At 41.5% G+C, this 16,784-nt stretch overlaps 1 protein-coding gene across 3 annotated transcripts in view; it reads right to left on the bottom strand.

Annotated features, from left to right (window-relative positions):
* Positions 1-13,791: 13,791 nt before the first annotated feature.
* dct (dopachrome tautomerase) overlaps positions 13,792-16,784 on the bottom strand; it is a 43,236-nt gene continuing 40,243 nt past the window's right edge. The window contains exons 7-9 of one of the 3 annotated variants that reach the window (XR_013577151.1): positions 15,947-16,148; positions 15,163-15,323; positions 14,434-14,563 (exon numbers count right to left, since the gene is read on the bottom strand). Coding sequence is in view for 2 of the 3 variants with exons in the window: in XM_078545919.1 (XP_078402045.1) it covers positions 14,391-14,563; positions 15,947-16,148 (375 nt within the window). In the remaining variant the exon portion in view is untranslated. Of the gene's footprint in view, positions 14,564-15,162; positions 15,324-15,946; positions 16,149-16,784 lie in introns of all 3 variants that reach the window. The other 2 variants (XM_078545919.1, XM_078545920.1) reach the window with 2 other exon arrangements.

Raw genomic sequence — 16,784 nt, 5'->3', positions numbered from 1 at the left:
GTCGATGTTAAATGAGAAACTTTAAAGGTGTCATTTAACAAATGACACTCCTGACACCGAGCTTCACCCGCTGGCAGCAAGTATCAGGAACCTGCATTGTGTCAGCAGCATCAATCATAAAATCACCCATTCTTATCATCCCCTTAGACTTAAATATGTCAGGACTCTGTTATGCAATTAATCTTTAATATTTTTAAACATAACATTTAAGTGAAAATAGGTGGGGCTACATTTCCCAGTTGGCTTAATGGGTAAATACACTCTATTATATATCACAGTCACAGAATTGTTACAGTGTAGAAGGAGACCACTTGGCCCATCATGTCTGCACCAGTTCTCCAAATGAGCATTATGACTTAGTGCCATCCTCCTGCCTTTTCCCCGTAGCCTTGCACATTGTTTCTATTCAAATAATCGTCTAATGTACTCTTGAATGCCTCGATTGGACCTGCCTCCACCACACTTCCAAACAGTGCATTCCAGACTTGAACCACTCGCTGTGTGAAGAAGTTTTTTCTCATATCACATTTGTTTCTTTTGCAAATCACTTTAAATCTGTGCCCTCTTGTTCTCAATCCCTTTACAAGCGGGAATGGTTTCTCCCTATCCACTCTGTCCACCCCCCTCAAGATTCTGAACACCTCTATCAAATCTCCTCTTAGCCTTCTGCTCTCCAAGGAGAACTGTTCCAACCTCTCCAATCTATCTTCATAGCTGAAGTTTCTGATCCCTGGAACCATTCTTGTAAACCTCTTCTGCAATCTCTCCCATGTGTTCACATCCTTCCTATAGTGTGGTGCCCAGAACTATATACAATACTGAGGTCTAACTAGTGTCTTATATGAGCTCAGCATAACCTTTGTGCTCTTGTACTCTATGCCCCTATCAATAAAGCCCAGGATACTGTGTGCTTTATTAACTGCTCTCTCCACCTGCCCTGCCACCTTCAATGATCTATACGCATATACACCCAGGTCGCTCTGCTCCTGTACCCCCTTGAGAACTGTACCCCTTATTTTATATTGTCTCTCCATGTTCTTCCTACCAAAATGCATCACCTCACATTTCTCCGCATTGAACTTCATCTGCCACATATCTGTCCACTCCACCAACTTGTCTCTGTCCTTTTGAAGTTCTACACTGTCCTCCTCACAATTTACAATGCTTCAAGTTTTGTATAATTTAGTATAATACTAAATGATACAATAAAATTGGTTTGACCTTTTCCAGTTCAACTTCAACTCTGAACTTGCCACAAGTGTGCCCTGATAACAGTGTGGCAAGGACAACAGAGCATCTTGGACCTTAGTAAATGATGGCTGCCGACCTCACCTCACCTCACCTGATTTTACTTTTGATTGAAGTCAATGGAAAAGAAAATCGGGTGGAGTGTATTCAGGGCGACTGATTCACTAACACATTTTGCGGTCTTGCCAAAGTTAAATTTCACCCCAATGTATCGAAATGTAAGCAGTAACAGTTTAGTATCTTTGGAGTGGTTGATGTAAAACAAGTATTGGTGAAGGAGTTAATCTTTCCAATTTCTTCTCTTTCAGCAAATAAGCTTTGAGAAAATAAGTGCTGAGTAAAAATTAAAGATTGCAACAATAAGCGTGTTTGTATTATGTTGATTGGACACTTCATAGACCCACCTTTGTGATACAAGTCCTGTAAAACTCAGAATTTTTTTGAAGATGAAAGGTAGAAATTAATGTTGCACCCATTTTCCAGACAGAAAACAAGAGCAAAACGTACATATTTCTCAGGGTAATGTCCCTTACCCCAAGGATGCCAGAAATATGTATAACCCCATGTTGGATCAGGCAACTTATCAGCTGTCCCTGGCAGTCGCCTGAACAGACATTCAGCTCCTTGCATGTGACAATGAGGAAACTAATACCTGTTTTCGGGCTCGGCTGCTAAATTGGACCTACAAGGCTGGACCTGGCTTTCTAAATGCAGCCTATAGCATGCAGTCATCACCAAAATAGTAAATAATTTTTACTATTTAGCTGCTAAACTGAAGCCAGAAAGAGCAGGGGATTTCTCCAATTCCTCAGCAGTCCTGAGGCCAGAGCCCCTTGTGTTGTCCTTGTGTCCCATCACTTGTGAGGTTTCGGTGAGGCAGGTGACCCAAAACTGTTCCCTTGGAAATTGGTGGTTTGCCTCTGCAGAGTTGACAAGCACCAAGGATTGACCAAAGTTTTCAAATGATGCCTGAGGTCAAATTTAGGACGAGACTTGGGTCGTTGGTTAGAATGAGCGCCGTTTGCAGCTGAAAACAACCCATAACCAATTTCTACCCTAAATTCCAGCTCCTGGACAGCACTGTGCCTCAGTGAGATTATGAAGCGCACACTCGCACACATGCGTGAAGTTCGCGCTCGCCTTCCTCCCCCTGCCTGCACAGGCAACGCTGAGTGCTGCTGCTCGCGTTTCATGCTGGCTGGGCCTTAATTGGCCCACCAGCGTGAAATCACCTTCCAGCCTCAATCACAGGTGGCGGTCGGCTTCTTGACCACCATCTCCCCCTCATCTTCCCCGAGCCTGCCCAACATGAGCTAAATTCTGCCCGAAGAGTTTAAAAAAAATAAAGAAATTAAAAATGCTATAAACATGTCCCTGCTCATGTGACTCTGTCACATGAGCAGGGACATGTTATTATTAAAATTTTAAATTTTAAATTTTATTTTTATTTGCTTTAGGAAACCTCATCCCACCCGTGGATGAGGTTTCCTAAAAAGTGCAAAGGCCGCTTGGCCTTTTCGCCCGCCAGCTAACTGTAAGGTTAGATGGGCAGCACAAAATTCTATTTAATTGCTCCTTTAATGGCCTTAACAGGCCTTTTAATTGTCAGCGGGCGTGCTGCCAACTCCGGTGCGCGCCCGCCAAATGAAATATCGCACGACTGCTTGTTGACATCAGGACACTTGCCCAACGGCAACACACATCATTTTACACTTGAGCGGGTCGGGCGCATGCCCGTCCGCCAAGCTAAAAATTTTGCTCTATGTTATTCATTACTTTTGTGTTTTAGTTCTCAATGATCTCATTTTTACAGACCACACAATCACTGGCTTTTGTTAGTTCAATATAATTTTCAAATTTAACACTTTACTATGAAATCTAAAATAGTTTTATAACTTGCTTTTGATATATCTATAAAAAGTTATATTGAAATTAACCTATGTAAATGATGTATACTATGATGTGATCACATACCATTTGGCAGAATGGCTCATATGTGTACTATGATATATGAAAGAGAATAATGGAAACTGTTTCCTTATCATTTTTCATTCACTCATGTAAAACACCTGGAGCAACAGCCTGAAATCTATCAATTAGTTATTTTGCAGTTTGACACTTTAGTATGTTGTAGATCTCTGTTGGAAGGATTAGACCGATGTGTTGCCAAGCTTCTGTGATAATATGGGTTATTGTTCATATCCTGGGTCTGCTGCATTTTATGATTTTGTTTGATCATCATTTAATTTTCAAAGTGTCTATTCTTTTGATGTAGACTTCAATATGACTTTGAGAACTGTTATGAGATGTTTTGTTCCTTCCCTTGGGTTGAACTTTACTACATTTGACATAGGTTAGAATTTTTGATCGAATTGCCTGTCTGATTCAAGTATTTGATGGCTCGTTTCCTATTTTTCTTGTATTTTAATGTTATGTCTGTTCTTGGGAACAAATTTCAACTTTAAAGGGGCCATAAATGGGTGTAATGGATCATCTGCCAATTAAACATGCTGTTTGTTTTGTCTTTTCATTAAAATCACTGGAAAAGTAAATTGGGCAGGATGCAAAATGAGCAGCCAATCCAGGACCATCTTTCTTGCACCCCTGGAAATTTTGTAATTGGAAGTATGATGGATTATGCAATATAGCCTGGTTTGAGGTGATAGCCCATTTCCATCTATAGAATTACTTCCATATTCAAATGCCAAGTGTCACAATTTTTTTTTGTGCAAGGTCTGTGAAATGGCAACATTGCATGCCTGAAGGATCTGGTAAACTGCCTTGCAGTTATTTCTTCTGTGTTAAATTTCATACCATGGAGGTGAAATTCAATTTCAATAAGTGCACAAATGGACTGTAGTGGATTGGTCTGTATGCACCCAACTTCAACAGAAAGAAAAATCAAGTGTGATATGCAACAGGGCCAATCCACTGTCACCTGTTTTCTGTCCTCATAAAGTTGAATTTCAAACATGCCAACACCAACCCTTTTAGTTGATTTTGATGGCGTTATGTGTTGAGCTATATCCCATATAGTTGAGAGCCATGAATCATATCTTGTTCTGCTGTTATTGTTGGAAGCTTCTCATCCTCTAAAAGGAATTTGTACTCAATTTTGTAGAGTATAATAAGTTTCCTTCAGGAGGATGGTGAGCAGACTGCCAAGTTAGAGATTAAAAGATCAAGGTAATCACTGCTGCAGAGGTTCTGCTCTGTTGGTATTCATTTTTGAATTCTATTACTGCTGCCAGCATTCTCTGTTGAGATTGAAGTCCATGAAGTGGGCAATATTAAAACAGTTATCGTTGATGCGTTATGAGGGTTTCTATAGTACTGAGATATTGGGATATTTGTAGTCTTTTGTTACTGATAAGACAGAAAGTAGTCAAAAGTACTGAGACAGATACATATATCTGTAGATTATAGTGTGCCTCAGGATAAAAAAAGTACTGAATGTCAAAAAAAAGTGCAAGAAATAAACCGCCAATCTTTCTTCCACAACCATACTATGAATTACGCCTTAACTATTTAAATAGAGTTACAGAGGTGGGAGTTAAATTCCTACTTTAATAACAGGATAATATTTTTGTTGCCTTTAATTAAGAACACTCCAAAAATGGTCACATTTCCAGAAACAACATCTTTCACAGTCACACGTTCCTATTTCTCATTAAGAAATGTTTTGCTCTGAGGAATTTTGAGAACCATAACCACCAGTCAAAAGTGAATCAGCTAAAACCAGTACCACACATTGGGTGAGAGATATGCAAACATCAGCCTGTGTACATCTACAATGCCCTGATAAAAGGAGTGGGAGAAAGAAAGAAGCAGTGCAACTTTTGAATGGCAGTGCATTTAATAACAGCCAGTTCCTTTTCTGTAGTATAGCAAACAAATGAAGTCATAGTGAAACTGTGTAAGAGTTATTTTTAACTACACAGGAGGGAACAGCAAAGAGTAGAAATGCGGTCATTATCAGATTTTCCATTGTTAATGGGACAGACAGGTATTTCTGTAACAGTCATTGTTAGTCAAGCATGGTGCCAGTTAAAGATCAATACAGAGAGGGTGCAGGATATTCTGCAGGGGAAAGGGAGTGAACCACAAGTTGTGGTACATATCGGTACCCATGACATAGAGATGGCAGCTATTGAGGTCCTACAGACAGATTTTCAGGAGCTAGAGAGGAAGTTAAAAAGGCAGACCTCAAAAGGTAGTAATCTCTGAGCTAGTCAGAGTAGGAATAGGAAGATAAGAGGAATTAATACTTATAATTCACCTGGTCCAGATGGTTGGCATCCCAGGTTGCTAAAGGAAGTGAGAATGCAGGTATGGAAAGGCTTGAGTTAATTAAGGAAAGCCAGTACAAATTTGTTAAAGGCAGACTGTGCTTGGCTAATCGAATTGAATTTTTTGATGAAATAACAATGAAGGTTGACAAAGTGACTGCAATAGATGTTGTCTATATGGATTTCAAGCAAGCGTTTGACAAAGTACCACATTAAAGGCTGGCTAACAAAATTGATGCTCCTGGAATAGGAGGGTCAGTAAAGGACAGAAAATAATGAGTCTTGATAAATAATTGTTTCTCAGACTAAAGGATGGTAGACAGTGGTGTTCCTCAAGTGTCACTGCTTTTTTTGATATATATAAATAACTTGAATATTGGAATACAGAGTAGAATTTAAACATTTGCTGATGACTGCAAACTTGGAGGTGTGGCAAACAGTAAGGGTGCTAGAAATCAACTGCAACAAATATTGATAGTCTAAGCAGAATGGACCAGCAAGTGACAGATGGAATTTAATACTGAAAAATGTGAGGTGATGCGCTTTTGGCAAAAGAGATAGGAAGACGCAATACAGAATAAATAACATACTTCCAAAGAGTGTACAGGGACAGAAAGACCTGGAGATTCACGTGCACAGATCTTTGAAGGTGGCAGGCATATTGACAGAGTGGTTAACAAAGCTTATGGGATCTTGACCTTCATAAAGACATAAGTCTTTATAAGAGTACAAAAGCAGGGAAGTTATTCTGAACCTTTATAAAGCTGTGGTTAGGCTATAAGCTGCTCAGGGTTCCGCCAGGGACACGCAGCTCCTGACTTCATTATAGACTTGGTGCAAACATGGACAAAAGAGCTGAACACAAAAGGTGAGGTGAGGGTAGCTGCCCTAGATATCACGCTGCATTTGACCAAGTGTGGCATCAAGGAGTCCTAGCAAAATTGAAGTCGATGGAAATCAGTGGAAACTCTAATGGTTGGAGTCAAAGCTAGCACAAAGAAAGATGGCAGTGGTTGTTGGATGTCAATTATCTCAGTCACAGGACATCACTGCAGGAGTTCTTCAGGGTAGTGTCCTAGGCCCAACCATCTTCAGCTGCTACATCAATGACCTTCCCTTCCTTGTAAGGTCAAAATGGGGCAGTTCGCTGATGATTGTACAATGTTATTCACGACTCCTCAGATACTGAAGCAGTCCATGCCCATATGCAGCAACACCTGAATAACGTTCAGGCTTGGGCTGACAAGTGGCAAGTAACATTCATGTCACACAAGTGCCAGGCAATGACCATCTCCAACAAGAGAGAATCCAACCATCTCCCCTTAACATTCAATGACTTTACCATTGCTGAATCCCCCACTATCAACACCCTGCAGGTTACCATTGACAAGAAACTGAACTGGACCACAATGTGGCTACAAGAGTAGATCAGAGGCTGAGAGTTCTGTGGCGAATTACTCACTTCCTGATTCCCCAAAGCCTATTCACCAACTACACGACACAAGTCAGGGTGTGATGGAATACTCCCCACTTGCCTGGATAAGTGCAAGTCCAACAAGATTCAAGAAGTTTGACACCATACAAAACAAAGTAGCCTGCTTGATTGGCACCCCAGCCACCACCATTAAACATTCATAGAATCACAGAATCAGAATCACAGAATCACAGTGTAGAAGAGGCCTTTCGGCCCATCGAGTCTGCACCGACATGTGAGAAACACCTGACCTACCTACCTAATCCCATTTACCAACACTTGGCTCATAGCCTTGAATGTTATGACATGCCAAGTGCTCATCCAGGTACTTTTTAAAGGATGTGAGGCAACCCGCCTCCACCACCCTCTGGGTAAAAAAGTTTTTCCTCACATCCCCCCTAAACCTCCTGCCCCTCACCTTGAACTTATGCCCCCTTGTGACTGACCCTTCAACTAAGGGGAACAGCTGCTCCCTATCCACCCTGTCCATGCCCCTCATACACCTTGATCAAGTCGCCCCTCAGTCTTCTCTGCTCCAACGAAAACAACCCAAGTCTATCCAACCTCTCTTCATAACGTAAATGTTTCATCCCAGGAAACATCCTGGTGAATCTCCTCTGCACCCCCTCCAGTGCAATCACATCTTTCCTATAATGTGGCGACCAGAGCTGCACACAGTATCCAGCTGTGGCCTCACAAGGTTCTATACAACTCCAACATGACCTCCCTTCTTTTGTAATCTATACCTCGATTGATAAAGGCAAGTGTCCCATATGCCTTTTTCACCACCCCACTAACATGCCCCTCTGCATTCACTCCCTCCACCATCAATGCACAGTGGCAGCAGTGTGTACCATTTACATGATGTGCTACAGGAACTCACCAAGGCTCCTTTGACAGCACCATCCAAACCCACAACCTCTATAACCTAGAAGAACAAGGGCAGCAGATACATGGGAACAACGCCACCTGCAAGATCCCCTCCAAGTCACACACCATCCTGACTTGGAACTATATTGCCTTTCCTTCATTTTCACTGGAGCTCCTTCAAAATCCTGGAACTCCCTTCCTAACAGCACTGTAGGTGTACCTACACCACAGGGACTGCAGCGTTTTAAGTTGGCAACGCACTACCATCTTCTTGAGGGAAAATAGGAATAGGTAATAAATGCAGGCTGAGTGAGCGATGGTCACATCCTGTGAATGAATGAATTATGAAAAAAGGCTACAACTAGGGTATGCTGTCCAGTTTTGGTCACTGTACTTTAGGAAGGATGTGAGGGTCCTTGAGAGGGTGCAGAAGAGATTTAGCAGAATGGTTTCAGGGATGAGGGATTTTAGTTACAAGATGAGTCTGGAGAAGGTGGGTTTGTTCTCCTTGAAGCAAAGGAGATGGAGGGGAGACTTGATAGAGGCATGTGAGATTATGACAGGTTTAGATAAGGTAGACAAAGAAAAGCTGCTCCCATTAACTGATTGTACAATGATTTGGGACTCAGAGACACAGATGTAAGGTTTGGATAAGAGATGCAGAGGATGTGAAGAAGATTTCACTCAGCAAGTGGTAGTGACCTGGAATGTGCTGAGGGTGGTAAAAGCTGACATGATGAATGATTTCAAAAGGAAATTTGATGGGCAGTTGAGGGAAATAATCTTGCAAGCTATGGGAATAGAGCATGGCAATGGGACTAATTGGATTGCATGACAGAGAGCCGGAATAGCCTCCTCCTGTGTGTAATGACTCTATGGACAGAACATTAATGCGGGCGACTACTGAATAGAAAACTGGTGGCACTCCCACAGGTAGCAGGTAGTGCAGGAGTCCCCTGAGGTCCCACTTGCCAATCAGTTTGCCATTTTGGATATTGGTGAGGGCATTGGTTCCTTGGAGGAGTACAATCAGAGCCAACTTCATGGCAACTCAGCTGTACATGAGGAAAGGAAGAAGAGGGGAGGAGCAGCAGTGATAGAGGATTCATTAGTTAAAAGAACAGACAGGTAGGTATTTTTGTGACCGAGATGTGACTCCAGGATGGTATGTTGCCTCCCTGATTCCAGGATCAAGGATGTCATGGAATGACTGCAATACATTTTCCTGGGGGAGGGCGAACGGCCAGGGGTTGTGGACCACGTCAGTACCAATAACTTAGGTAGGAAGAGGGATGAGGTCCTGAAAGCAGATATCAGGAAGCTAGGAAGGAGATTGAAAAGCAAGACTTCTAAAACAGTAATCTCAGGATTACACCCAGTCCCACATGCTAGTGAGCATAGAACTAGGAGAAGTGAATGATTAAACATGTGGCTGGAAAGTTGGTGTAGGAGGGAGGGCATCAGATTTCTGAGGCATTGGGACTGGCTCTGGGGAAGGCGGGACCTGTACAAGATGGACGGACTGCACTTTAGCAGTAATGAGACTAACATCTTTACTGGGAAATTCACTAGTGCTGTTGGGGAACGTTTGAATTAGATTGTCAGGGGGATGGGAACCTGAGAAGGAGCTCAGATTTGAGGGAAGCAAAACTGGTAAAAAGAAGTAGAAAGGTAGAAAGCAGAAACAGAAGACAGATGAGGCACAGACAAGCATCAGAGTCAGAATAGAGAATAATGTTCAATAAAAGCAGAGTTAAAGGCACACTGAATGCATGTAGCATTTGCAAAAGGTTGATGATTTGAATGCACAAATTGAGGTAAATGGTGTTATGATCCCAGCTGATGTTACTACTGGACAAGTCGGATCCCGGGGTGGAACCTGGCTTGATCGATCCTAACTTTTATTTTTTGTGTAGAAAGATGGAGACTGGCTACTGGTCAGAGTCATAGAAGTCAGCTGATGAACTTTCAACAGAAGAATAAAACATTTATTAAACAAGAAAAGATGAACTATATTACAATACTCCTTCACCCACAATGATACCTTTACAGATAAATATAGATTCATAAGGATAACACAAGTTATAAAACCTACCTTATATTCTTATGTTCCTAGTAAATACACAGTCCATATAATCCAGTAGGTGACCTGTGGTCAGACACACCATGCTCTGAAACCAAGTGACAGATGCCACCCCAAACAGATGCTATGAATTTCTCATCAACTCCCCCACCAGACACTTGTTACACCGTGAGCCAACCGGTCTCACTGAACTCTGTCTTTCACACGAGGGTTTCCAGTCTCCACTCTCAAAGAACTCGCTTTGGAATCTTCTCCCAAATGATGCTTTCTCTCAGATGCCTTCCGCAAGAGTCCACCCTCCAGGATTTTAAGCTCTCCTGCCGATGCTCCTCTCCCCTAGATTGCCACATACATTCAAGCTTCCTTCCTCGCACTCTCTGTTAGACTAAGCCGTACTAACAGAACACCACTGCTTCACCTGCCCATAATAAAAAGTTATAGATCTTCAGCTGTCTCCTTGGATCTGCTGGCTTCACACAAGCCTATTTTTACTTTAAGTCTCTGTCCTGCAACTTCTCCCATTAAGCTTAGAGCCTTTCTCTGCTCCTCATTCTTACCTTCACTTGACAGGGCCTTTTCCAGATTCCTGTTCGTTCCCTTTGACTAGAAGGTCTTCTCGGGAGCCCTCTTCTTCTGTTCTTTGGGGAAACCAGCTTCCTGCAGCCCCCTCCTGTCCAGCTTCTCCTGGCAGCTGGTTTCAACTTTAGCTTGGGACTTGCTATCTGTCCCTTTTCTATATTGCTTCTGCTGGCAACTTCTTTCAGCTGAACTCAAACTGCTTTCAGCTTCTTTGTCTATATAGGGTCTCTCTCTCTCTCTGTTGCTAGGCAACAGCACAGCTTTATTTCACCTTGTTTGTTTTAACTCCCCTTCAAGAGTAATAAAATCTCATTAAAATGCAGGCATCTTCTAAAGTGAAACTAAAACTCAGGTTTCATCGAGATGGGTTTCTGGAGCAGTACATTGAGGAGCCAACTAGGGATTGGGCTATTTTGGATTTAGTGTTGTGTAATGAGGAAGGGTTCATTAATAACCTTGCTGTAAAGGAGCCTTTCAGAAATAGTGACCATAATATGATAGAATTTTGTATTAAGTTTGAAAGTGATATAGTTCCTTCTGAAACCAAGGTCTTAAATCTAAAGAAAAGAAGTTATGAAGGTATGAGGTGCAAGATGGCTATGGTGGATTGGGAAAATACATGAAAAGATCTTTTGTAAACAAGTAATGGCTAGTATTTAAAGAAATATTACAGGGTCTACAGTGGTCCTCTAAGGCACAAATACCCAAAGGGAAAGGTAATTCAAGGTTAATGAAATAAGTTAAAGATTTCATTAGATCAAAGGAAGTGGCTTATAAGGATGCCAGAAAAAGTGGTAAGCCTGTGGATTGGAGCAAACTGATTAATGAATGCAAACTAGTGAGGAACATAAAGGCTGACTGTAAAAGCTTCTTTAGCTATGTGAAAAGGAAAAGATTAGCTAGGGCAAATGTGGGCTCATTACAGGTGCGGACAGGAGAATTTATAGTGGAAAACATGGAAATGGCAGAGAAACTAAACTATTGTTTTGTGTCTGTCTTCACGGAAGAAGATACAGAACATCTCCCAGAAATACTAGGTGACCAGGGGACTTGTGAATCTGAGGAACTAAAAGAAATTAGTATTACTAAAGAGGTAATATTTGAAAAGTTAACTGGGTTGAAGGTTGATAAATTTCTTGGACCAGATGAGCTTCTTTCCAGAGTTTTGAAGGTGGCTAGAGAGATAGTGGATACATTGATGGTTATCTTTCAAAATTCTATAGATTCTGGAAAGATTCCTGCAGACTGGAAAGTGGCAAATGTAACTCCATTATTTAATAAGGGAGGAAGAGGGAGAATGGAGAACTATAGACATGTTAGTTTGATTTCAGTGTTAGGGAAAATGTTAGAATCTATTATAAAGGATGTGATAACTGGACATTTAGGAAAAAATGGTAAAATTGGGCAGAGTCAGCATGGATTTATGAAAAGGAAATCATGTTTGACAAACTTGGAGTTTTTTGAGGATATTACTTGTAGCATTGATTAAGGAGAACCAGTGGATGTGGTGTATTTGGATTCTCAGAAGGCTTTTGATAAGGTCCCACACAGGAGGTTAGTAAATAAAATTAGAGTGCATGGGATTGGGGATAATATACTGGTATGGATTGAGAATTGGTTAACAGACAGAAAGCAGAGAGTAAGGAGAAATGGATCCTTCTCAGGATGGCAGGCTATTATTAGTGGGATATTGCAAGGATCAGTGCTAGGTCCATAGCTGTTCACAATCTATATAAATGATTTGGATGTGGGGACCAATTATAATATTTCCAAATTTTCCAATGACACCAAGCTGAGTGAGAATATAAATTGTGAGGAGGATGCAAGGAGGCTTCAAGAGGACTTGGACAGGCTAAGTGAATGAGCTAGAACATGGCAGATGGAATGTGAAGTTATTCACTTTGGTAGAAGAAAGCAGAAAGGCAGAATATTTCTTCAATGGTGAGACATTGGGAAGAGCAGGTGCCCAAAGGGCCCTGGGCATCCTTGTTTATGAGTCACTAAAAGTCAGCATGCAGGTGCAGCAAGCAATTTGGAAGGCAAATGGTATGATGGCTTTTATCGCAAGGCGTTTTGAGTACAGGAGTAAAGATGTCTTGCTGCAATTGTATGGAGCCTTGGTGAGACCACATCTGGAGTATTGTGTACAGTTTTGGTCTCCTTATCTAAGGAGGATATACTTGCCATAGAAGGAGTGCAACAGAATGGCAGGATTGTCTTATGAAGAGAAATTGGAGAGACTGGGTCTGTATTCCATAGAATTTCAAAGAATAAGGGGTGACCTCATTGAAACACAAAATTCTTACATGGTGTGACAGGGTGGATGAAGATAACATGTTTCCCCTGGCTGGTGAGTCTAAAATCAGGAGACATAACCTCAGGATAAAGGCTAGGCAATTTAAGACTGAGATGAGACATTTCTGGAGTCAGAGGGTGGTGAATTTTTGGAATTCTCTATCCCAGAGGGCTGTGGAAGCTCAATCGTTGAGCATGCTCAAAACAGCAATCAATAGATTTCTGGTAACTAATAACATCAAAGAATACGGAGATGGTGCAGGAAAGTGGTGTTGCAGTAGATAATCAGCCATGATCTAATTGAATGGCAGAACAGGCTTGATGGGATGAATGGCCTACTCCTGTTCCTATGCTCTGCGAGCCCTGAGGGAATAAAGTGCCTAATTGGCAGAGGAACTCCACTAATAGGGTTCTTAATTCCACCAGGAACATTAAATGGCAGTACCATCTAATGTTGGGCGGATATCCACTCCCGAGAGCACCGAGCTAATCGGTGGTCAGCAGCTCTCCAGTAATGACAGCGCCACTGGGAGTTATGGCCAATGCTAGTACTGCACTGGGGTCTACATCAGGGATTGTCAATGAAACCCTAGGAGAGGGGTAAGTGGGGCAGGATTGTGGTCCCAAAAGCACTATCCGATTAAACTAGCCCTCCTGCCTCCCAGCCACCTTTGGTGGGGTGGCGGAGAGGGCGAATAAAATTCTACCTTATGATTCTATAACTCCAACTGCAGGTGCTATATTAAAAGAGCAAGACATAGGCCAAGATCTTACAGCCCCAGCACGTGTCCCTCCAGCGGATGCAGCGAGCCATTGAAGTCTCTATTCAGTTCAGCGGGACCAGAATATCCCACCAGGCAGGAGTGGCTGTAAAATCCTGGCCATAAAAAAGTTGAATTTAATCTTAATAGAAGTCTGCTGAGTTATATTATGGATCATATAACAGATAAAGTAGAGAAACAATTTTTTATTAGTCCACATCAGTACATGAGGATCTTATATATAATCCCGTAGTGTTAGGGTTATATCTCCTCTATACATTTATTTTTTTTAAAAACACATCATATGTTGGAAATGAGAGAAAGGAGTTAAGATTCCATCCTTACTGCAGCTAGTTTGGTTTTGAAAGTACTTTGCAAATGAAAGATCCAACTAGCCTAGAAGGGCTTTAACAAAGCTGCTCAGCAAACCCTACCTGTTAATATCCTACAAAACTTAAAAAATGCATTATCATTGACAGATAATATAAACAGAATTTATATGGAAGATGTGAGGGACAATTTCCCTTCCCAGTTTATGAAACTGTTCTTCTATCATCATTTATAAACCAAGTACAAGCAGAAGATCATGCTAAGAATTAAACACAAAATTAATAAAACCAGGTTATACACACTAAACAGTTGGTATGCTGTGATTATGCATAATAGCACTGCTGGCACAAGGCTAGCTAGAATTTTTAAAATGCTTCAGTCATGCTTATACGCAATGCAATATTGCAATGGCAATAAGAGATTAATAATAGTTTTATCAAAGAAGTGAACAACTGCATGGACTAAGCTTCTTCAGTATACATTTTGTTGGAAAATTCAGAACTCAGCAAGGGTTCAAAGCCTCGATTCCTTCTTTGTTGAAGAATTAGCGTCGTTAGTATAGCCAACACGCCAAGAGACAGAAAGACTCCACTGAAGGTCGCACCAAGTATGATACCCAAGGAAATTTGAAATTCTGTGGATTCCATGAAAAAAGTTAGTCTTCATGATCATAAATAAATGTGTATTTTAAATTGCTGGATTATTCATAATTAATGTAGTCATTCATTGGAGAATTTTATCTACAAATTGCATTGCATAGCACCTATTTTTAAGGAGCTACGCGGTCTCCTAATTTCCCAAACTGAAAGTGGGAAGGGCTTATGGCTGGCCACCATATTGGCTAATAAATAACAAATAAATGCCATTCTTTATCTAAAAATGAATTTGAATAGACTAATAAAATGGGCCTAAAACTTGCTTTAAGTCCCTGCTGCAATCTTGGTTTACCCTGGCTGCACTTGAAACCAAACTAATGATTGCCTGAAAAAAAAGTAACTTATTCACCTATAAAGCACCATTCTGCCCTCTGGTCTCCCAGCACCCTAGGATTCCCTATCTCTAGGCTCCAGCTGATCTTCGATCTCCTCCCCAATCACAGACCGTCTCCCCCCTCAATCTCTGGCCGTCAGTCGCTTCCTCAATGCTCAGAACCACACCCCTACCCTCCCTTTCTGGAATTGCACCAAAGGAAAGTCTGTCATTTTAAAATGCCACAGCAAATCAGTTTTTTACCTGAGTTGGAAGAGTATTTCTGTACTGCTGAATCAGCATGTATGTCACCCAAGATTTTTCATTTTGGTGGGTAGAGGGGTGGTGATGAATGGGGTGTGATCACAGCTGGTCAATACTAAACACAACACTGGCATCACTATTACTTACGTAGGTTACTGTTGCTGTAAATAATGGAAAAGCCCAGGTTTCGTTAGCTCATACAAGAACAATCATTGCGAAGCATCTTGGGCTACCAATAAGGATTGCTTTCATTCAATATTAGTGAATTAACATTTCTGGGATAATAGACATTCAGGATTGTGTGTGTTTTAAAGTCTGAACAAGCTAAGTTTTGAAAAGTGATACTAGAGAGAGTAAACCCATATTTAGAGATAAAACAATTTGTACCTTTCTTCATTTCATAACCTCCCTCCTGTGAGGAATAAATGCTCTTGTTGTGGGAATGGTATATTATTTATTCATTTACCATTTAGGTAAATAAACCAGTTAAAAGTCAGACTGTCTCATGTCAAACTGGCTGGTTGCTGTGTGGGAAACTGAGTAAAAAATTCAAATAAGATCCTGCCATTAAATTTGACAGAAGCTCTACCTTTTGCACATTTCCAGGTTTTCCAGCAATTGATACTTACTCCCAAGCCATCCCCATCTCACCATGATTATTGATACCAAATAATTTACCTTTCAATAAAGACCAAATAGTGAAAAGGTCACAGTGCATAACATATTTCTCTTGACTGGAAGAAGAAGAATGAAATCATGGGGGAGAAAAAAATGTTAAAACTACCTGGTAATTCAACTGCATATGAATAGCCAAGATCAGCTGAAGATACAAACAGTTCCTCATTGGTCACAGCTGGGAAAAATGGCACCATGTTAGATTGCCTGTTATGCCCAATAGGTGCCATCTGCTCTGGCCATGAGTTAATTGACGGGTTGTTTTGTTTCATCCACTCATCAAAAACAGCATCAATAAAGGCATGTAGCACCTATTACATTAAAAAGGTAGAGAGAGTGAACAATTCTTCGGATTGTAACGTGTGATTTCACTTCACAGACTGCATGAAGATTATAAAACAAGGCTCCTTTATTCCAATAGCAATAAAACTATATAGTTTGTCAAGGAAAAGTATATTTCCAAGAAACAACTATTTATAGAGAAAAGTTACCACTGATGCTTCAGATCTGTGTTCTAATCAGGGCCTCGGCTCCTCAGCGTAGCGCTTACCAGATATGTTCAGGCTTGCCCTGCTGCCAGCTGTTGGCTGCAGTCCTGCTCCCTTCTCTCTCCATGTGGCTTCTCAAACTCAGGGGTGCTGCCAGTCAGTCTGGCTGGGTCCCAATTCCCCTTCCTGGCTCTTCAGCCACCCTCAGGGGCTTCAAACTGTCCTAGGTTCCTGTCACACAACCACCCACAAGTCCTGGCCATTTTCTCTCTCTCCTCACAGCCTCTGGCTCTGCCCCTTAGCTTGTCAAAGACACTGCTCCCTACAGGGAGGGGCCCACAGGGTCTTTCCAGTTGCCTTGCTTGGCGCTCTCCCCACCATCGCCACCTGCTGCTGGAGGCCCCGCTGCACATTGTAAGGTCACCTTCACTATACTTGAAAATCAGACAAATAGGTCAA

The sequence above is a fragment of the Cetorhinus maximus genome, chromosome 7 (assembly GCF_964194155.1).
Source record: "Cetorhinus maximus chromosome 7, sCetMax3.hap1.1, whole genome shotgun sequence".
NCBI lineage: Eukaryota > Metazoa > Chordata > Chondrichthyes > Lamniformes > Cetorhinidae > Cetorhinus > Cetorhinus maximus.
This window is presented reverse-complemented; position numbering and strand designations above follow the sequence as displayed.